Here is a 22,428-nt window from a genome sequence, read left to right as displayed (position 1 = left end):
GGATGACGCCTTGGGACCCTTTCCTTGTTAGAAACATGGAACTTTTTTTGGGGAGAGACAGCGCAACAACTTTTTACTGGAAGTTAGAGGATACGGGGGATTGTATAAAAGCTTAGATTTTTCATTTTATGACACACTGTATTTTCACTCTCGTACAAGGCCGAATAAGAACTTACAGGACAATCTGCATAGTGGAAATATGCATTGTTTGTGTGAGAGGAATCACTAAACAGGAATATAGAAAGATCGGGAGGAGGAAAAAAAACCAACTTCGGTTCATAGGGTTACAATAAAGCTTCGCGATTATGAGGAAAGTGGTAAAGAAAACAGACAGCTGGAATGAATTTATTCCACTGGCGTTTGGACAAGATATTTCTCTCGTGATCGTAAAGGGGTTAAATCGTATACCCTTTCAATTATAAGCTGATGATCAGTTGATTTTGTCAAAGGGAAAGAGGGGGTGTCATATTCTTTCATGTCATTCTTCTCAGGGAAGGGTGTTTTTTTCGTTTTCATAATGCAAAAAATATAATCTCAGCTCATTTTAGCACTATAATAAACAAAATTGACGATAGTTTTCCCCTTGGCTCGGGTGATGATCCCTCCGCAGAAGCTCTTCTTTTTTTTTAGAGAGAGGAAGAAAAAAAAAGGAAGAAAGCAGATCAATCAGCAGATCGAGGCAAAAACAAACTTGTTTGTTCAAGTCGTGCACCTCGTGAAGATATCCCTGTGTTTCCCTCCTCGAGTATAGGCGGTGTAGAACAAAACAATACTACTGTTTCCGTCGCTAATCTCTATTATACATTCCCGTACCTCTTGGTCCTCCTACTATGAGCGCGGCCTATAAGTATTCCCATAGGATTCCCACTCAAAATGATGCGTCGTATTACCGGACTTAGACCGTTGTAACAGAACTTTCTTGACCAATGAATCCAAGATGTCTGGTCAGTATTTACGGGGGAGGAGGCTTTACTAAGCGAACTAGCCCACGACGGTAAGTTCGGAGGGCGGTAAATCATAGTACTTCTTGGTTTCGAATTACCCTCAAGCAGTAAAGCCATAAATCCGCCTCTGCCTGTAAGGGTACGAACATAGTGAACGCTGGTTTCGAATTCTGCAAGTCGGCGTCATTACGGATTGATTAAAAATCTGAATTTCAAGTTTTTCAACCAATCCGTAACGGCACCGACTCGCAAAATGATACGCCACACTGCCTGGATGTGATAATCGCACCAAAACGTTCTTGATCAATGAATCCAAGATGGCTGGCTGATCAGCAGCATCACTGTGTTCAGCCCCCCTCTTGGGTCCAGTGTTTGAAACTTTTCTTCCTCTCACCTGAATGTTTTGCAAACGTTGGAAGCCTAGTCTGGAGCTAGCTGTAGATGACACATTATCATGACTCTCGGCTTATTAAGGGAAATTTATTGAAGCAGCGACAAACTCATAAATTTGGCAGACGTAAAATACACTAACGGTCGTTGATTGGTATATTTACATTATAACATAGAAGGGGGTAGAGCCAATTTTAAACAAAAAGATGAGGGGAGTAAGGGAAACAAAATACGTTTCCCAAAATCAATAACAGATAACCAAATGTCAGTTTAGGAAGTGTTCGTATTCCAAGTGTCGATATCACCGACGAACGACCGCATCGCATTCAATAGTATGTGCGACTCTCTTTTGATCTCGTCGGTGTCCTGGCCGTCGTCGTCGATGAACTCGACGATGTCTGCGATCCCGACGTCGTCTTTTTTTCTCTTCTTAGGGGGTAGGATCTCCTGCTGCTGCAACTCTTCGACCCTCTTCCCGAACCTCATCGGAACTCTTAGCCTGCACCTCTGGCAGAAAGCTTCCCCGTCAGACCTCTGGCAGACAGTCTGACACCTCTTGATCAGGGTCGGGGCCTGTTTACGGGGACTGCACTCGTGCATGGGCAGCGACAGCCAGACAACGGCGATGACGCAGCTCATCACCGACACAGTTCGGATGTGAAAGCATGACAGCATTCCTGTGGCAACTCTTTACCTTCTGGATCTGCAAGACAAAAGGAAAAAGATAAATATAAAGTGAAACTCACAAAAAATGAATGCGGTCTCACGCAATGGCGGGGATAGACTTGAAAGTCTGTGGGGCGCGATGATTTACTGGGCGGGAGGGGAAAAGCATGACGATGATGATTTCAGTTCATATATACGCATTAGAGTAGTCGGCTTCACCTTTGAAGCTGAGGGAGTCAATGCCCCTCCCCTATCTCCGCCCATGGTCTCACGACTTCCTTTCCCGCAAATAGAACCACTTAAAATAAGTTTGAGTGATATATCAATGTCTCTCACCCTTTCTTAAAACAAGTTCCTGTAAAACGTCTGAAACAAATGACGGACCACTTTGGACCAGTATTATAGGCCATCTCTGTAATTTTGGTTGTTCCGATATTTTTTACACATTTGTCCCGTTTTTCAACGATATTTATTTGAATTTGTGATACTTACTGAAGTCGTGAACACGCACACACACACTCTTTCTTTTTACCTCACATATTTGTTAGGTTTAACGTTTTGCCAATTTTTTTTGGGGTGAGTTTTAATTACGATTGTTCCTACTTCCGACAATGTTTTTGATGGCAATTGATGATGTCCAGTATTTTACGGATTCTTTAAGATCCCGTTTACCGAATTTTATTTTTCTCAATGAAATATGGTCATCAGATCATTTATATATTTTTTTCGTGAAATACCTTTTTGTTCACTGTGATTTGTACAGCAGCCCTTATTTCCACACCCTCCACCCATTATAGCAGTAATTAGCAAATTGCATTTAAACCAATGAATTGCAGTTTTTTAGTGATATCCCTTATTTAGGATCTCAATTTCCTGCAATGATGTTAACCCAAGTATGAAACTATAATTTTTTATTTGAGCCCCTATTTATATTATTAATATCAATTCCAACGGGTGAATAATTTTACAAGGATGCCTGTGGATCACCTATGCCATTGTCGCGGACCATAGGTGGAGAAACGATAAGATATATCGTTCGACGTGACTCCTGATCCGCCTGGCGTTGCATAGAACAAAGCGTAATATCGATTGGCTCAGCTCAGTCAGTAATTTCATCCAGTGATCCAATGTGGGTGGCTAACATATAATCATTTCAAGGGAACGATGTGAATTTTCCAGCTCGTAATTCCATTTTTTGATGCCCCTATTTGATGCAATTTCTCTGCACTAAGTCTCGTCACCAACGAATTTTACTGCTGGAATTCATACACCCACGCGCTTCTTATATGATTAGTCTCCCCAGTTTTCTTATCCTATCATCCATCGAAGATTGGCATTTCTACCCAACTTAGGATATTGAAAATATTGTTATGTAGAAAACTGCAGAAATTTTCAACAGTAAATTTTAGTAGTTACATTGGCTGAACAGTTAATTTTTTTTCCGAACTACTCCCTCCCGCAATGCACTTTTTCTCCCCACTATTTATTGAATTCACTTCTTTAAAGATTTAAGAAACTCCTCAGTTGGAAGCCTTTTTAAATTCGATATATATATATATATATATACAGGGTGTTCTGTTTATGAACCGACAAATTCGGAGCGTTGTTAGTAGGCATCAAAATCAACAAAAATTGCAATGGCACATTGTGTTGTAAACCACGTTGAGAAAACCACGTTGAGAAAACCACGTTTATTGCATTATCGAGAGGGTGAAAATCGCGAAAAACGCACGCAGGCTTTGAGTCTAGAGGAGATGGTAAATGTGGAAAGCTCCAAGAACATGACCTCAAGCGAGAAGCAAATGTCCTTCAGGCATAAATTGAAATGGTGATCCTGCTCCTATACTCCCTACTACCCCTTGGCAATACTAGAATCACTGCCACATCTGAACCACCCCGAGAAGATAATAGTAAGTTCCAGTACTCTCACAGAGACTCACTAATATCCGCTCCTACCTGATTCGTTCCCACCCGCAGGATTACTCGCCCGGGAGCTTTCGACGATGAAAAACGTCTCGAATTTTGCTAATCTTCCCCCAGGAAGAAGACAACAGCACTCGAAACCCCGAAAATCCCTACACACGCTGTTTCCCAGTACCCTTACCATAGAATCGCCGATGATTAAACACGTACCGTTATCCCCCTCTACCTCATCCAAGAACAACCAATAGCCCTCTAAACTGTCATTGTTGGTGGAGATTGCTTCTTCATCAAGAGGTGGCTCGACGATAAGTGACCCCGTTATAGCCGGGCCCTCTAAATCCCTAACTCTTTCCCGTAACGCTTCCACATCGAGTTCCAACCTTGCCCTATCCAAACACGCCTTACAATTGAAACTATCAGCTGCTAAAAATAGGTGAAAAAATGGGCAACTGTGCTTTGCTCAAAAATGTGAAACGGTATTGTGTTTTTGGCCACATAGGAACTGTTTCAAAGCTTTTCATGTCAAACTGTAAAGTGCACAAAAAGCTTGTACCTTATTATATTCAAATTATCCAGTGGTACGTGGATTATATTTTTTTAAGTATGAAAAACTTGAATTCTTATTAATGTCTATATTCTTTTTTCTTATGTTGCCAATTTCGCTTTGAAAGTTTGGTTTGGTTTTGTATATTGCTTATGGGTTGGCAATTTTTCTTACAGCCAATATCCCGTATTTTCTTCAAATATAAACAATACCTTTTATTTTACCATTAAAAGATCATTTTCGCTGTATATAACTCAATTTTTTTTTTTACAAATGTCAATGAATGGGAAATGAACATCTTCAACATGTTTTTCAGTTCTTGAGGCAGATATGCGATATTGCTATCGCTCGCGTACCAGAAACTGGTATATATGACCAAGTTCAAAAAGTTCCGAGACCTAAAATAAGTCTTTGGAAGGGACAATGAATACAGATAGAACCTGTTTATTTGGTGTTTCCTTCGAAGTAAATATTACTTCGAATTACTTGCCCTGTGCAATTACACATTTTTACCATTGTTCATACAAAGATGTAAATGAGGATTTCAAGCTTCTTTTTTTTTTTTACATCCAAGCAAATTCCTCATCCGAGGAAAAAATAAAAAGTCACATGAGGCAACATCAGACGAATGAGCTGGTTGTAGAAGTATCGGAATCGATGTTTGACAAATAATATGACACCATGAGGGACCCGTGAGCTGGAGCATTGTCGTGATAGAGCATCCACGACTTGGCCTTTCAAAAATCTGGTCGCTCGCATTTCACCGAATCATGCAGATGTTCAAGGACTCACGGGTCCCCCGTGGTATCAAATTACCTGTCAAACATTCCAGTACTAACCAGCTTATTCCCTTGATCTTGCCCCATGTGACTTTTTCTTTTTTCCTCGGATAAAGAATGCATAATTGCATAGGATACTAGTTACTTCGAAGGAAACACCAAATAAACAGGTTCTATCTGTATTCATTCTTCCGTAATAAAATAAGTCTCGAAACTTTTCAAACGCAGTAATATAGTGCAGTGGTTCTCAACCTTAGGAAGCCCGCTGCCCGGCTGATTTATTTTTTGTGAGTGAAAAGCCCGGCCATACACACGAGTAATAGGAAATAAATGAGTAAAAATGAAGCGGTTAACCATTCATTGCTCGGTTTGACTAATGTCAGGGCCCGGTGGCTGAGAAACACTGGTATAGTGTGACCATATTGATCCATATTTTATGGGACGTTCTAGTAAGTTTTGTGAATATATTCATATCGTCTATTTGTTATTCTGAACGTCTTTTTTTTAATAACATTTCAATTCACTCCTTTTTGCAGTAGCAGCTTATTTTCTCCCACTGACGATTTTTCAGTGGCAAATGGCAGGTTCTTTCCTTAAATTTGGCTACTTTTTCGGCAGTCATTGGGAATTTTTTCTTTCCTTCGGCATATTTTTTTGCGATAATTGATAATTTTACTCCCCTTTGGCAATTTTTTGCCTGTAATTAGCGATGTCCCGTGATTTTTTAGAGGTAATGTGGATAGGCTTGGTCGTGTTGTGTGTATTGATTTTCGATGGTTTGTACATTTCCGCGGGCTGAAGGCTGCGCTATCCCGCTTTTGAGTCCTGTTAACAGCCACGTTGGACGTATATCAAAACGATGAACACGTTAATTTCGTAACGTCGCCTCTCACAATTTAGTGGAGGAGGGTGCCGACGAAAATTAGGATGAGATGCCATGTTCAGTATCGCCGAAAGTTTTCTTATTTACATAAACTAAAGATATCACAAAGAACATTTTTTTTTTCGTCTTAGGTATGGTGCTTAACTTTCCTAAGTCCTGGTGCATGATTTATGTATCAGGACGTGCTTCGTAAAATATTGACTAACATTAGATACGTCTAATACCTTCCGATGTATACCGAGTTATCCATTCCGTAGGGACTAACAACAACAACAACAAAAAACCATTCTACTATTTCCTTTTTGCATTGGGGTCGTCCATGATGGAAATTCGAAGCATGAGACACCATGGAAAAACTTTCGCAGTTTGAATAATTCATATGATTATGTTTCTACTTTTCCAGAACATCCTCCTAGAAAAGTCACCGTACGCTTCTAGTGTAGACTTTGTAGTTCGATGGCAGTCTTTTTATATACTCTCCGGAATATTTTATATATAAATAATAAGCTATCTCTCTTCTGTGTTGTATGTGTCTAAAAAAGTATTCAATATAGTTCATACGAACGACAGGAGACATTGCTGTCTTAGCATAGGAGAAATCAGAAGATTCTTGAACCATCCCTGATGACGTCCAGAATAATTGTCGACTTCAGCTCTAGCATCTAGAAATATTAATTTTTCATGGTTTGGCCAAGATATGTGTCCCAGTCGGATTATTCAGAAAAGCGACATTTCAGTGCGGTGATAATTTAGCGCAAGACAATTTAGTACGGCAAGAATTCGGCGCAAGACAATTCAGAAAAGCGACAATTCAGTGCGGTGATAATTTAGCACAAGACAATTTAGTGCGGCGAGAATTCAGCACCGACGATTCAGCGCGAGATAATCCAGTGCCGACGATTAAGCGCGAGATAATCCAGTGCCGACGATTCAGCGCGAGACAATTCAGTGCAGCGATAATTAAGCGACTTGAGACAATTTAGCGGAATGAAAATTCAGCACGAGACAATTTAGCTCAGCGACAATTCAGCGCAGTGACTGTGTTTTATATAAATAAAAAGTCCCTTCCGACTTTTTTTCCAGACTAGCGTTTCGTACTTTCAAAATGCTTTGAAATGATATGGAAAAGCGTCTTCTCTCTCTGCAGAGCTGTTATCAATTTCCAAATATTGGGATGATGGGGCTTCAAAAGTGCTACTCGACGAATTATGCCACCACTCGATATTATTATTGGTTTTTGCAAAGCCGTTAATAGTGGCATCGAACTGATTCCCTAGTTCTATAGCAAAGTTTGGATCTCTCTTACGATTTCTTCATGTTGGTCTTCAAATGCAGGTGTCTTGGAAATAATCATGTAAATTATCATGTAAATCTTCTTCATTGTCTCTGTAGTACTCTGCAGTATCCTTCGGGAACGCTTCGATATCTCTCTGAGATGGGAAGCGTGGCGTGTCCGGTCGATCAATGTTCAATATCTAGCAAATATTCAAACTTTTCAACTACGTCTCTGTCTGGTACGAATGCTAATGCAGCTAATTATCTAATACTCAATGCAAAACCACTGTCTGGCGAATATTTAACTTACTTGCAAATCACTTGTCTTCACTCGGCGCCATAATGTTATATCAGACCACAGGAAGAATATATATATACTAGCTGATACCCGGCGACGTTGGCCGCCCCGTAAAAAATGCATATATGTATAGCTTATTAATTATTTCTTAATCAAAATATTTCTGCATTAAGTAAGAAAAAATTACTTTCATTTTTAAATATTTTAATTAAAAACTTCAGGCAATTGCTTGTGGATACACAATATTTTTTGTTTTCCCATCTGGTGTGTAGATGCACAAACTTTTAGGATTACCAACATGCGAACAGGCGACATAAAGCTGGGCTCAAGTAGGTTGATACCTGCCATTACTAACAACTGGCCTTGCGCTTTGTTGATTGTCATGGTAAAAGCTAAATGAATCGGGAACTAATCGCTTGAAAGTGAATGGCATTTCTTCAGTGATAATTGGGATACGTTGAACAAAGACGTCTTCTCCTCCAGCACATCCAGTTAGAATCGTTGCTTCAATCATGTAAGTGTGCAATTTCTTCACGCAGAGTCTGTTGCCATTGCACAGTATCGGTGTCTCCAAATTTCTTAAAAGCGTTATAGGTGCTCCGACTTTGAGGGTCAAGTTGTGTGGTGGCACACCCGGAATATCCACAGATACAGCACTGTCTGCGCTGTGTCTGTGACAGTGTCAACCGATTTGTAAGATGTGGAGTCTCCCGTAATAATTTTTAGGTTTTTTTCGTTGATCTTGTTCACACTGTCATTTTTCGGTGCCAGAATCGCTCTCTCACAAAGCCACTCATGGTTTCGGTGATTTTGTTGAATGTTTGGGAAGACTTTGCCTGCAAGTTCTTGAACTGAATTTAACAACTGGCAGAATCCATTTGGGAACGGAATGAGTCCAGTGCTTGAGTCTACGGGAATTCTTCCATTGCCAAGTTTGATCAACTGATGTGAAAATGATAGCAGTGCTGAGTCATTTTGCAGTTGAACTCGCATGTTGGGGGATAATGATAACTTTTTAACTTCGTACCAGAGTGTCAACTTTGTGCCAGAGTTTTTTAAACTATAACTTAACTAACTATAACTTAACAGAGTTTTTATGAAACTATACCTATACGATGGGCGGTTGATAAGATAAAGGCCGCATTATCACTTACAGAACACCCTGTATATAGGCTAGCTGAAATACCCGGCGCTTCCCGGGTTTTCTTCAATTACTGGGAGGATTGGAAAAGTGACAAACCGTTATAAAGGAATAAACTGTTATAATAACAGAATTAAAGGTGTGACAAACCATTGTATAGGCATTATACACGTCTGAAACTCATCGCTAGGGAACCACGGTAACCAAAGTAAACGTTCCGAAAGTGATTGTTGAGGCCCCAAAACCATTGTTGCCACACAGATTTTCGCCCATTTCGGGCATTTGCCCAGCTCTGACGAACTTTTAAAGTGGTCTACGGTTCAATCCCGGTCCTGTTTGGTATATACGCAAAATCTGGCGACGATCGGCCTAAAACTGTAGATTTGTATAAAGAGCATACATACATACATACATACTTTCGCATTTATATATAAGATGTAATTATATCTAGATCAACCCAAGTTCCTAGTGGCCCAATACACATTTCGAGTAAAGAAACGATGACTCATGAAAAGAAAGGAATCATGTAACACTTAAATTTTAATAGCATTTAATTAATGTTTAATCAAAGAATCATGAAAAGAACGATTTATACTACACAAAACAAAAAAACGTCTATTAAAAAGACCAAACATCACGATACAAAAATCTGCATATTGCACAGAATACTATATGTTCATTTATAATATTTTTAACTTGATGTTGGAATAACTCTCTTTCTTTTAAACACTCTTTAATTTCGCCATGTTAATTTCGCATAGTTAGGGTTTTAATTAAACCTCCATAATTTACTTAGAATGTGGTAAGAACTTCTTTCTTACCTTTTTCTCCATCCTCATCGTGTCAGGTATCGCCACGTCCGATGGTAATTACAATGTCTGCAAAAAAACAATCGCTCAAAAGCTACTTCATTTTTATTTCTCAACTTGATTCCTAACTCAATATCTGCCTTGAATTTTTCAAAAACATCCAAAAAGTAAAGTTTTTAGGGGCACCAAAACCCCCTTTTTCCCATTGGTAGTCCGGCTTCAAAAAAAGATCCTTCTATAGGGTGATGAGGATTACGTAGGTACAAATTAGTATTAAAATTAACATCATTGGTCAGGTTCACCCCCTACGATCTTTCGAAGCATATAGGAGGAAGACCTTTTTTTATGGGGGTTTTTACAAGAAAAAAGAAGGAAAGTAAAAGAAGAGAGGGAGCAAAGAACGATTCAGAAAAGACACATTCCCACGGAAGGGATGCGTAAATAGATGAAATAAAACCATAAAGTCAATTGCCTGCAGGTGACAATACAATGGTCAAGATATAGGTTTCAGTATTATAGGGGGAGAGAGGAAAAAGAAGAACAAGAATACAGAGGGCCATTACGCAATCTTTGAAGGGGCCCTTTAAGTAAGTGGCCATAAAATTAAGGAGTGTTGATGATGGAGGCAAAAGAGCATGTTTCGTACATTTCAATGGACTAAAGGCTCCTTTTCTTTTTCTGTTTATTATAATTATTATATTGGACAAAAAATTGGAACTCTCCCGCATCTTATGATAGCGATGGCCATCAACGCCATAGCAATAAGCACTGAACAATGGAAAAAGCGGCCTCTCTGTTTGCATTGTGGAAACGCTTGCTTCATAGCTGATAGGGACGCACGTTCCTACATCATAAATTATGTTATTAACCAGATTTTTTTTCCCCTTTATTATGGTTATTGTTTGAAAAATTGAACATGTGATAACACTGAACTGTTCGCGCTGAATCACCGACGCTGAAATGTCGCTTCGCTAAATCGTCTCACACTGAATTGTCGTAGATTCATCACATGATGCCCTCTTTCCTGTAATGTTTGCTTTTCCGCATTGACACTTATATTGCAGTGAAACAATCATGTTTTGTTTGTGACCTAATCTTTAACAATTTGATGTTAAAGAGTAATCCTTAACAATTTGATGTTAAAGAGTAATCTTTAACAATTTGATGTTAAAGAGTAATCTTTAACAATTTGATGTTAAAGAGTAATCTTTAACAATTTGATGTTAAAGAGTAATCTTTAACAATTTGATGTTAAAGACTAATCTTTAACAATTTTGTTCAGCCCCTATTGTCCCTCGTAGGGTAGTGGATCCTATCCTGGGGTTTACGTATTTCTAAGGAAAATGAGATGGGCAATTCAGTACGCGAAACATAATCAGTCGAACAGGAAAAAACGAGTAAAGTAATGGGGAAAAAAACGGTGTAGAATAATAATAATAATTATGGCTACGTATAAGAGATGGGTACGCAGAGGACGAAGAAGCTTAATGTGGATATCTACGGGTTCCGCAGTGACGTACGACTTGTATTTAGAGGTCATAAAGTCACAGTTTCTTACCCATTATAGGAATACAGATTTCTAGTGATGCGCAAGTCTCCGACGCATTTCCAGAAATACAATGAATGAATGGACGCCAGAACTTTACCACTGGAATTATCCCGCTGCCGAAATTTCTTTCAGCCCAGCTTCGTGGCAGAGTTCGGAACAGTTTCCCGAGATACAGGGAAGTTATACAAATACAAATACCATAACCGACGAAATGCCCAACGAGGTGGCTGAAAGAAAATGCCCATAAAAATATGAATGTAAATAAACCTGAAATACAACAACCCAAAAAAAACAGCAATTATCGCGAAATGCTATCAATTTGGGTGCTTCCCGATTCATCCCATTATCAGCATCGTATTTCTTTTTTAAACGTGTCCATTGCGGTAGAAATCACGAAAACCACGAGTAAGATATTCCATTTATTCCCAACCCTGTTGGAGAAACATTACCTGCGACACCACAACCTGCAGTTGTTATGGGTTGTCCCTTACTAAATGGCGCTGGTTTCTGCTTGTCGAAGCGTTCGGTTGACATTGTATTAATTAATACACATGATCCATCCTATCCCAAACCTTCAAAATTTTAAACAGTTCAATCATATCCCCTCCGACACCTGCGCTCTTCCAATGTAAGTGTATTCAAAAGAACAGGTCTCTCTTCATAGCTTAAGCCCCGTGTACCATCAAAATCACGCGTAACTCTTCTCTGCAACCCCTCAACCAAGTCTATATCTCACTGTAAATATGGTATCCAAAACCTGACGGCATGCTCCAATCCAGGACAAACTAAGCCCCGAAAAAACCGAAGAATGACTTTAGGAGAACGCGAAGAAACTTTTAAATAATGAAACCGTGAATTCTATTCGAGCTTTTGACCATTGCTGAAAGATGTTCAAAAAAGCCTAATCCACTCTCCAATGAGAATTCCAAAATCGGTGACATCCAGTTGCAAACGTGAGAGTAATGCTATTCAAATCACGCGTAAGTGAAACGTGGAGTGTTCAAAATGAGTGACCATGTACTTATCAACGTTGAAAACCTCACGCTACATATTCATTTTTCCATGTTGTGATCATATTCAAGTTGGTCTGGAGCAACACCTTATCATTTGTATTTCCGACACAACCCACGCCCTCCCCTTCCCCACCACCATTCATAAAATACCGCATCCCTCGCAATAAACGTTTTATTAGATAAATTTGCAACCAAAATATTTTCATTCGTAACTTCGCATGTTCGTAAGTCAGAAAAAATATATAATATGTCGTGTTGCGAGTGATATATACTATTCATAAAAGACAACTTTAAAAATCTGTTGGCACTTGAATCACATCTTATCAGGTAAATTTGCACCAAACATTGCTAATCCAAAGTCCATCAAGGTAGCCAAAATATTTTTGTTCGCAAGTTGGGAAAAACTGTAACATATTATGTTGCGATCAAGTATATGTATTCGTAAAAGACTGAACGCATCAATTGACACTTGAATCACGTCTTATCAGGTGAGTTTTCACCATTTCCAACAGATACCGCCAATTTAAAATCCATCAAGGAGGACAAAATATTTTTGTTCGCAAGTCGGAAATGGCTGTCATACATTGTGTTGAGAGCCAAATATTCAGAAAATAAAGATCCCCCCCCCCCCTGAAAAATCGAGTGAAAACAAAAACTTCTTCCAATGGCCGGCAATAAATGTTACGCCGCAGCACTTTTTGGCGTAACTCCGGCAGCGACGTTTATGACGAGGGTTTTATTCACGGGCCCCGAATGTTCACGTGAATGTCCTTAGCGCTGAACATTCCGTACAATACATTTTTTCTTTTTATTCCCGCGAGTTCGAATCCATTCAGATATTCTAAGAGCCGACGAAATTCCTTTTAAAATCCTCGGGAAACATTTCTCGACTCTGACTGGGAATATTTTTGTCTTAAAAGCACTATCAGAGAGACTTCCTAAGTTCAATTCAGACACCTTTTGTGTCACTTTCCGACCATAAATTTAGATTCCTCAGACTCTCGTCCTTGCTTCACAAAATAGACATTTTTTTCCCCTACACCTGGAATGTCACCAAAAAATACATTTCTGCCACATTTCAAGAAAAAATCATTCCTGAAATTTTTGAATTTTGTTTTTGAAAAATTTTAAATTGAATTTTTCCTATGGCTTAAGATGATTGGTTCACTCTAAAACTTTAAAGATGTGAGGGGAAAAGAACCGGAACTCTCTTCGGAATCGAATATTGTATTCCGGTTTGCGCAATTACATTCCTTACATTCTTAGAAACACAAGAGGCATTAGCACGCAGTGATTGGTTACTACGAGCAAGAAAGATAGCAAGACGCCACGAGGGGCGGAGCCTTCGGTGAAACCGAATTTCGCCAAATGACTCACTAGACACATTTTAGTTGACGCTATATTGGGCCCTTTGTGCTCTTCCAAAAAAGGGCCTGTATGAAATCAATAAAACAAAACAATATGAAATTTAAAACAGGAATAGAAAAACCGCCTGCAACGACGTGAGAAAATAAAACGATAGAGGAGGAGAAGAAACACCACTCAACTTCGTCAAGAGTGACGTAATGGTTCATCACTCATTGCGACCAATCACGATGCGCTAAATTCCTTTTAATGTATCTTGGAATGTAAGGTTTGATTATGCGCATTCCGCGCTGCTTCTCAACTCAAGTCCAAAGAACACTTTTATTCTGGTCTGGATATCCTTTGAGCTCATTTACACATAGCCAAGGAGGACTGGCTCTTCTCTGCGTGTTTTACTTGTGTTATTTTACAGCAAATAAACCACATCTGTTAAATTTTCAAGGCAAACTCAATAATTTAACAAATATTATTGCTCAGAAAATACTTGTTAATATCATACCATACTGTTTTTCTATGAAGTACATTAATTGAAAACTGGTCACTAATTTCAATCGAAGAATTATAGCAGTTGTGTTTTTTATTTTATGAAGGACAGCAGGAGCTCCAATTCAATGATGTGATCTACATATAATATAATAATGTATTGCAGTGGTTCTCTCGGATGATGTTGGGCGAGCCCTTGGGGCTACGTATGCTCTTCTAGGGTCTCCGCGACCACTCGAAGAAAATGAAATGAATCACTAAATTTAAGAAATAAATGTAAAAAAACGAGACCTCCGGGGCTCCTCCATTGGAATTATATTCTAAAAAATGATCCGCAAGTCAAAAAAGGTTAAGAGCCACTGCTGTACTGTATAATTATTTCCAATATTTTATAAAAGGCATATTTTTTGCCCATAAAATTTCATCTTTATCCGTTTATTGGTAATAAGCAAAAGTAACTGAGAAAGGAGTCATTTTTCATGGTGAATAAGTTTATACAAAATTATGGATGTTTAGAGTCTGAGAATGACTGAGAATGCTTCCGTGTACATAGACTTTTGTTGGGCAAAAACTTTTTTCCCATATTGCATAAGGTAGCATGCCATTTTGTCATTCCGTCATTCAGATATCCAAATTTTGTGCGCAGAAAAGCAGGTCGGTGCAGTTGAAATAAAAGGCACTATGCCCTTATCTAGAAAAAAAAGTTAGAGGAACATTTGGAATATTTTTTTACCTTTCCCCGCGAACATTTCGATGCCCATCATGTACCCTCCTATCTAGGAGATAGGTCCTCTATTCTGAGAGCTTTGGTTGGGCCTCCTCTATATTGAATCTATAGTGTAAAAGAACAAAAATAAACCCTCGTACTAGAGCCCTGCCCCCTTGAAGGGAGTCGTGGTGCTCACTTAAACCATTGAAGATAGATGCTTGATTTTGTACTTCGGATATGAATACATGATTCAATGATTATCATCATGATTATTTTAGTAAAAAAATGTCAAAGTTCTCGTACGGGAGCTTTTCTTCAGTGGTTATGGTCATAATCAAAGCTCTTGATTCGCGAATGTACAGTCTGAACAACAGTCTGAAAAGTCTCCAACTTTGTGAGTCCCAACTACGACTCTGGGCCACTTCTGCTGTTCAATTCTTTGGCCCTAGATCCCGCAGCAGGGCCACTCGGTTGAGATTTTTGGTGGGTTCCCAGCTCAGACTCTTTACAGGTCACCTCCAGGGTCGCAACTAGGAAGGAGCTAGTGGGTCTGGTGCCCCTCACGCCAAATTTTATCTTTTAATCCTCTCCTTCAACATTAGAAGGGGGCACCAAAGTGCGTGCTTGCCCATTACCTGGCTTGCCCCGATTGACCGAGCATCACACTGAATTTATAGTGTGAAAAACACACACACACAAATAAGGATGAGAATCAACTCGGCTGGAACCATGCCCCCCCCCCCCCCGTTGGGAGTGAGAAATGCAGGCACCTCAGTTGACTCGGGGGTTCCATGAAAAGATCTGGCACAATTATTAATGACAATAAATATGTATATTAAGAGATTGTGACGAAGCCCTTTTTTCGTTTTGCCCTGGGGCTGTGATACTATTAAGACGGCAGTAGGCTCACACTTTTTTTGGATGAATATTCAAAAATTTGTTTTAAAGTTCCCTAGAACAGCCTCGTTATCAACAAGGGCTCCGCAGAACAGCTTATAACCATCAAGTGCTTCGCGAGGAACTTCACGTTGGATACCTCTAGTACAGATGGTGTACCCTTTTAAGGCACAGCCTGCAGAATAGTAGACAGAGCCGCTCTCAACCGCAGTGCTACGCAGCTCCGAGTCAGACAAAAAAGTCACCGTAGTTTGTCAGACTAACTAACGCAATAACCGGTTTTTGACAGTAAAATTAGTCACACTCAAAAAACCTGTTTTTGACCTGAAACCAAAAAGACCCAAAATGACCTGAGCCAAATCTGATAAACTGTGTTTTGAACGGCTCGGAGCGGTGTACCGCTGCGGCTGTTGATCCAGCATAATAAATAGGCCATCGAAACTGCATCCTATCAGGATCTATGACACTCCGAGAGTTAGAAATTATTTCATTGTTGCGAAATAACAAATCTCTTGTCAGGGTAAATTATTTATTTGATTAAAATTTATTACAATTTTCTGTTTCCTCTAATTAGAAAATATTCTGAGTTTGGATGTTTTTTTTTTTTTTGCAAACTGCGGGAACCAATAAATAAGTAGTAACGAAATTGAGTGACAAATGAACTTACATTATCCAGATTTGTCATTTCCGAGTGTTGTTCATCAAAGAAAAAATTAATTGTTGCATTGAAATAGTGTTGAATTGATTCAATGAAGAGGCATGAATTGAAAAACTTTCGAAACATTTTCTTTTAATAATTCTACAAGTATTAGTGTAAATTGCGAAAAACTGAATTTTTGTCTCAATACTTAAATTTTGTTAGAAAAGAGGTTTTATTTTTTGGTGGGAAAAATCGATTTCCTTCTTCTAGTAGTATTACAGACATTGTTAGGGAAAATTTACTGTATTGAGGGAGAAAGATTGTTTTGCTCCATTGTTGGAGAAAATTTATTTCTACTATATCGTGTGTTTGAGAAAAGCTATTTTCACTCCATTGCCGGAAAAAGGTTACTTCTACTGTGTGGATTGTTGAGAAAAAGCAATTTCACACCATTGTTGGGGAAAATTTATTTCTATTGTATTTATTTGTACTGTACTTTTACTCAGCTGTTTTTATTCTATTATTGAAGAAAGTATATTTTTACTGCGTTGTTCAAAAAGCTATTTTTACTGCGTTGTTCAAAAAGCTATTTTTACTGCGTTGTTCAAAAAGCTATTTTTACTGCGTCGTTGGAGAAAAGTTATATTTCCTGCATTGTTGGGAAAGGTTATATTTCCTACATTGTTGGAGAAAGTTATGTTTCGTGTATTGTAGGAGAAAGGTTATTTTTCCTGCATTTTTTAAGGTAAGTAATTTTTGCTGAATTGTTGGCGAAAAGTTATTTCTATTGCATCGTGTTTGAGAAAAGCTATTTTCACCATATTGTTAATGAAAAGTTATTTTTGCCGCGTTGATGAAAAAAAATTATTTGTACTGCTTTACTGCATTGCTGGAGAAAAACGGTTGAAGTTATTTTTATTGTGTTAATGAAAAACTATTTGTACTCCATTTTGGAAAAGTTCACTTTACTATGTTGTTGAATAAGAACTATATTTACTGCGTTGGGGAAAAGTTATTTCTATTGCATGATTTCATACATAATGAAGGAAGTTTATTTGTACTTCATTTTAAAAAAAAAATCGTTTTTACTCCTTTGTTGGGAAGTTTTTTTTGAGTTGTTGAAAAAGAAAAAAGCTTTTTTTCCTGCATTGTTGTAAAGTGACTATTTTTACTTCATTGTCAAAAAAAAAAATTTTTATTCCATTGTTGGAGCCTTTTTTTATAGTAACAACTCAAAAAAACAAACCGTTTCCAGCAATGGAGTAAAAACAGTTTCTTTAACAATGAATTAAAAATAGCCATTTTACAACAATGCAGGAAAAATAGTTTTTTTCTTCTTCAACAACTCAAAAAAAACCAAAAAAAACTTTCCCCAACAATGGAGTAAAAATAGTTTATAGATCTATTCCCGCATTGCTTTAAAATGGTTATTTTTCCTGCATTGTTGTAAAAGACTGATTTTCTTGAATTGTTGTAAAAAGTTTATTTTTCCCGCATTGTTGTAAAAGGGTTATTTTTCCTGCATTTAATTTTTGGAGAAAAGCTTTTTTTACTGCGTCGTTGAAGAAAAGTTATTTTTTCACTCTGAATTTATTTCATATCCGCACTGTACAATTATACACGAGAGAAACAGCTTTGAAAAGGGACCCCCTAAAGTGAAATTAGTTGCGCGTTTTAAAAACCGGTGTGCAGCATCAAAATGAACTATGTATAGCTCGATACTTTTTTGTTTATTTCAATGCTGCATACTGGTGCAACTTTTTTTTACAGGTTACTGTGCTTTTATGTTTTCCGTAAAATTCCAGCTATCACTTTTTTAAATTTTGGCGGAATGTTCCACGAACCGGTGCCGGCCCACAGACCAGAGCGGTTGGAGAACACTGTCGTAAATAAAATTATTTCAAGCATGGTGACTTAGAATAAGTCATTGTTGGAGATAAATTTTTTTTAAAAACAGTTTTTGTGAAGACACTATTGGAACAAAAAGTAAACTATTTCAAAGTTTTGTAATTTTTTGTGGGATAAAATAATTTGTTCTTGTTGAAAACGAAAGTAATTTTTGAGGGTCATTATTGAAAATCGGTAATATTAAAAACAAAAGATATAAAAATATAATTTAGACGCATTGTTGGGAGAAGAAAAAACATGCATAAACATTTAGGAGGAAAAAATCGTTTATTGCCTTCTTCTAAGTCTAGAAATCGGTGATTTTCAAAGAATTTTAATGTAATTTCTACAGAGGCATTGTTGGGAAAATTATTTGAAGATGCAAGGGAAAACAAACTTTTAGGGAAAAATGCTACAAAAAAGGGATTCAGAGGCACCCAAAATTTTAGCAATCGGGTTCCTTTACTTCATTCCTTGAAATCAGCAATTTTTCAAAATTACGTTGCAAACTTTCTCATGATTATCCAGTCACACTTAAATTGAACACTTCCTCCAAAAATTTTTTTTTAAATTTTAGAAAAAAAATTATTTAGCTATAATTTTAAGTTCCAAGACGAAAATTTGAAACTCATTTGCACATACACACACACACAACAGATGGTAATCATGAAATATTTTTTTAATTTCTGAAAGCAATTTCCTTCTTTTTTCTTACATTTCTGTAAAATGTTTAAATATTTTTCAAAAAAACCCTTTATTAAGTTTATAAGTTTATACAAAATATGGATGTTCAGAGTCTGAGAATGACTGATAATGCTTCCGTGTACACAGGGTTTTGCTGAACAAAAAAAAATAATCTTGGCTCCGGGTAAGCCAATGTTTGGAATAATGTTTTTTCCTTTCCCCATGAACATTTCGATGCTCATCGTGCATCCTTCTTATCCTGGAGCAAGCCCCCTCCTCCTGTTCATCTGTTCATTGAGGCCTCCTCTATATTGAATTTAGTGTAAAAAAACAAAAACAAAAAAAAAGATTTTTTCCCCTTGCCCTCGTGCTAGAGCCCTGCCAGCTTTACCCTCGGAAAGGGTCATGAATGCTTTAACCATTGAGAATAGATGCTGATTTCGTACTCGAGAGATATTCACCGACAACACAGATGTATACACGATTCAATGATTATCATTATGATTATTTCAGTCAAGGCATATGTAAGAGTTCTCGTACGGGAGCTTTTCTCCTGGCTATGGTCATAATCAAAGCTCTTGATTCATGAATGTGCCTTTCAATATAGTCTGACTAGTCTCCAACCTCGTGAGTCCTAACGATGAGTTCAACTGGCCACGGCACTAGACAACTTATTGTTGAAATGCTGTTCAACAATATATCTTAATATTTTTAATTTCTGAAATCCTATAAAATATTTAAATATTAAAAAAAAAAAACTTTATTACTTTCTGAATTTTTTTTGTTACTAAATTATATAAAAAGGTTTTATCAATTTCTGAAATTTTCTATCACCAATTTTTATAAAATGATTCACGAATTTCTGCGAACATTTTTTTTTATTAATTTTTTAAGAAAAATGTTTCGTAATTTTTCAACTTGTATTATTATTGCACATTCTATTTCAAAAACTATTTAAATAATTTAAGTAAAATCTTCCACTGATCTCTAAAAGTTTACATCGATTTCTGAGAATATTTTCAATGGTTTCTGTGTGTGTAATTTTTTTTTATTAATTTCAGCATTTTAAATGCTTTAATAATTTTTGCAAATTTTTACCTATTTGGCTGGTGAAACTAAACATAATGCACATTAAAACAACAGGTCGTTCACATTTCAAAAACTTTCCATCAATTTCTGTAAAAATAATTCATTAATTTTCAGAAAAATTATTTCTAAATCAATAGCCTGTAAAAAAAGTTTTCATCAATTTCTGAACATTTCATCTATTCCAAAAAATATTCATTAACTTCTGAAAAAAATTCTTTAATTAATAAAAAATTGACTAATTTCCAAAAAAAACTTCATCAATTTCTGAAAAAAAATTCATCGATTCCAAAACTAAATTCACTAAATTGGGAAACATTTCTGGCATTTATGAAAAACAGTTCATTAAATTATGTGAAATTTTTTTTCAATTTATAAAAAAAAATTCATTAATTTCTGAAAAAATCAATTATACAATAAAATCTCCATTAATCTTTAAAAAAAACTTCTGCAATTTGCGAGAAAAGTGATCGACTCTAAAAAAAAATTCAATTCCAAAAAGATATTAAATTATTTCTAAAAAAAATTGTGCAATTTATGAAAAAATTTCATAAATTTCTGAAAAAATCAACTCCTAAAAAATGTTTATTAATTTCTAAAAACATTTATCTAAATTCCGAAAAAATTTCCAAAACTTACAACAATAATTTTTATAAATTTCGGAACAATTTTATAAAAATTTCAAATTAATTTTTACGTAAAACTCTTAAAAAAAGTAAGTCTTACCTTATAATTTGTAAAAATTCATACGAAACAGCTTTTGGGATAAAAGAAAATCCAATGTCCAGACTGAGAGAAGAAAGGGTTTGTAATGAGACAAAACCAACTATACCCACCTTTTCGGGCCTCGACTTTTGAAGACCCTGTCCAACGCGCATGCGCTTACTCAAAAGTTCTACCTCCGCGTGGCTTTCTGATTGGCCAGAATTTTTCTTTGTTATCCCGGACACATACAACGAAAGCTTTTTCCTCCCATAAACGATATCATCAGGTGCATTAATCAAATTGGATATATTAGGGGGGGCAAAGGATTCAAAGAATCCTAATTTCGCTACACGTAAAAAGAGCGGACATGATTTTTTTTTCACGTTATTCTGAGATTTTTCCCTTTCACGTTATAACGGGAATTTAGGAACGAAAATGTCGCATATACAACAGAAGCGTGGGTTCTATCTTCCGCATTGATAATAACCGAGGCTGGATTAATATAATTAAATTATAGCGTGCTTATTAATTAGTTGTGGTTCCGAGCGTTATCTTATACATCAGCATTTTCAACTTCTTTCAGCAGGTTTTGCATACCCCCTGCATTAGAATGCATTTTAGTTGTAAAAAAAGGTCATAGATAATGATGATGATGCTCTATCGTTGTGTACGCGACGCACGTTGAAGCTAAAGAGCTGAATATAGCGTCATTTGATAGCATGTAAGTGTGGCTTTCATCTGATATGCAACATGCATGATATTTGAGGTATTTGATGCTGGTTTATTGATATTTGAGATATACAGGGTGAGTCCTGCCTATTCTGCCACACGGGGAGGGGGGGGGGGAGATGATAGACAAGCCCCAGTGGGTCATGAAACCCCCTACTAACCCCTGTCCTATCTCGAACGATTTTCGAGTTATGGTGGTGATCGATTATGGAAAAAAATGCGTAAAGTCTGAAAAAACCAGGATTTGTAAAGTTTCTGAGAGACCTACATGCAAACTGAGGAAACAACAAAAAAAAAATCCTTTAAGGTGACACCATTTCCCATCTGAATATCTGGACCTAATAATGAGCTACAAGTACTGAAAGATTGACAAAGTTTAAATCGAATCTTGGCAAAAATCTGTAACCGTCGATTCCGCAAGCACCCTCGTGGCTACAATCGGTCAAATTTACCAAAAACTTGTCCATTCCACCAGCTTTCGGAAGAGCCTACGACAAACTAATCGGTGTTCTAGTTATCATTCAAATAAGTGACATGGCCGCCTTATCACCATCATGAGTCCCCGGGCTTAGAAATGCACTGAGAACACCTTTCAAAAAGTTTACATTTTTAAAGATCAATTTATGTACAAATTAAAAATCTCGTATATACTTATGAAAATGTGCATATGTACAACTTCTCGGGGAGGTCCCAAGGCCCTCGACCTATCCGTTGAGACAACAATGTGTACGTGATCTGCAAACAAAAGAATATTAAAATAATAGGTATGAAAAAAAATATTTTTTCCCACTCAATTGTTAATAAATAAATATTTACAAAAAAATCAGTTAATGTATCTTTGTCTGACATTCAGTTAAGCGTCCATTTAATTCAGTATGACGTCTGGTTTTTATCACATGAAAATTTAGCTTTCCATCTCTGATTGCATGGGAGAAAAACCATCAATTTTCATTATTTTATGCTCATGGGCTAGTATCTTGTCCCACTAGATCAGTGTTTCCCAATGTGGAGAATATCGCTCCCTGGTGG

At 37.1% G+C, this 22,428-nt stretch overlaps 1 protein-coding gene across 1 annotated transcript; it reads right to left on the bottom strand.

Moving 5' to 3' along the window:
- Positions 1-1,439: 1,439 nt before the first annotated feature.
- On the bottom strand, positions 1,440-20,777 carry LOC149071786 (uncharacterized). The gene is made up of 2 exons (XM_089247909.1): positions 20,692-20,777; positions 1,440-2,037 (listed from the first exon to the last, which is right to left on the bottom strand). The coding sequence occupies exon 2, from the start codon at positions 2,007-2,009 to the stop codon at positions 1,605-1,607; it is 405 nt and encodes a 134-aa protein (XP_089104035.1). The 5' UTR covers positions 2,010-2,037; positions 20,692-20,777; the 3' UTR covers positions 1,440-1,604.
- Positions 20,778-22,428: the final 1,651 nt, after the last annotated feature.

The sequence above is a fragment of the Pholcus phalangioides genome, unplaced genomic scaffold, assembly GCF_987345545.1.
Source record: "Pholcus phalangioides strain wild (caught in Gottingen) unplaced genomic scaffold, Ppha-v1.0 ptg000018l_1, whole genome shotgun sequence".
Classification (NCBI taxonomy): Eukaryota; Metazoa; Arthropoda; class Arachnida; order Araneae; family Pholcidae; genus Pholcus; species Pholcus phalangioides.
Note: the sequence above shows the minus strand (reverse complement) of the source record. Positions and strands in the feature narration are given on the sequence as shown.

Bases quoted from the DNA above. Each gene is read 5' to 3' on its own strand.
- LOC149071786 (XM_089247909.1), bottom strand. From the start codon at position 2,009: ATGCTGTCATGCTTTCACATCCGAACTGTGTCGGTGATGAGCTGCGTC.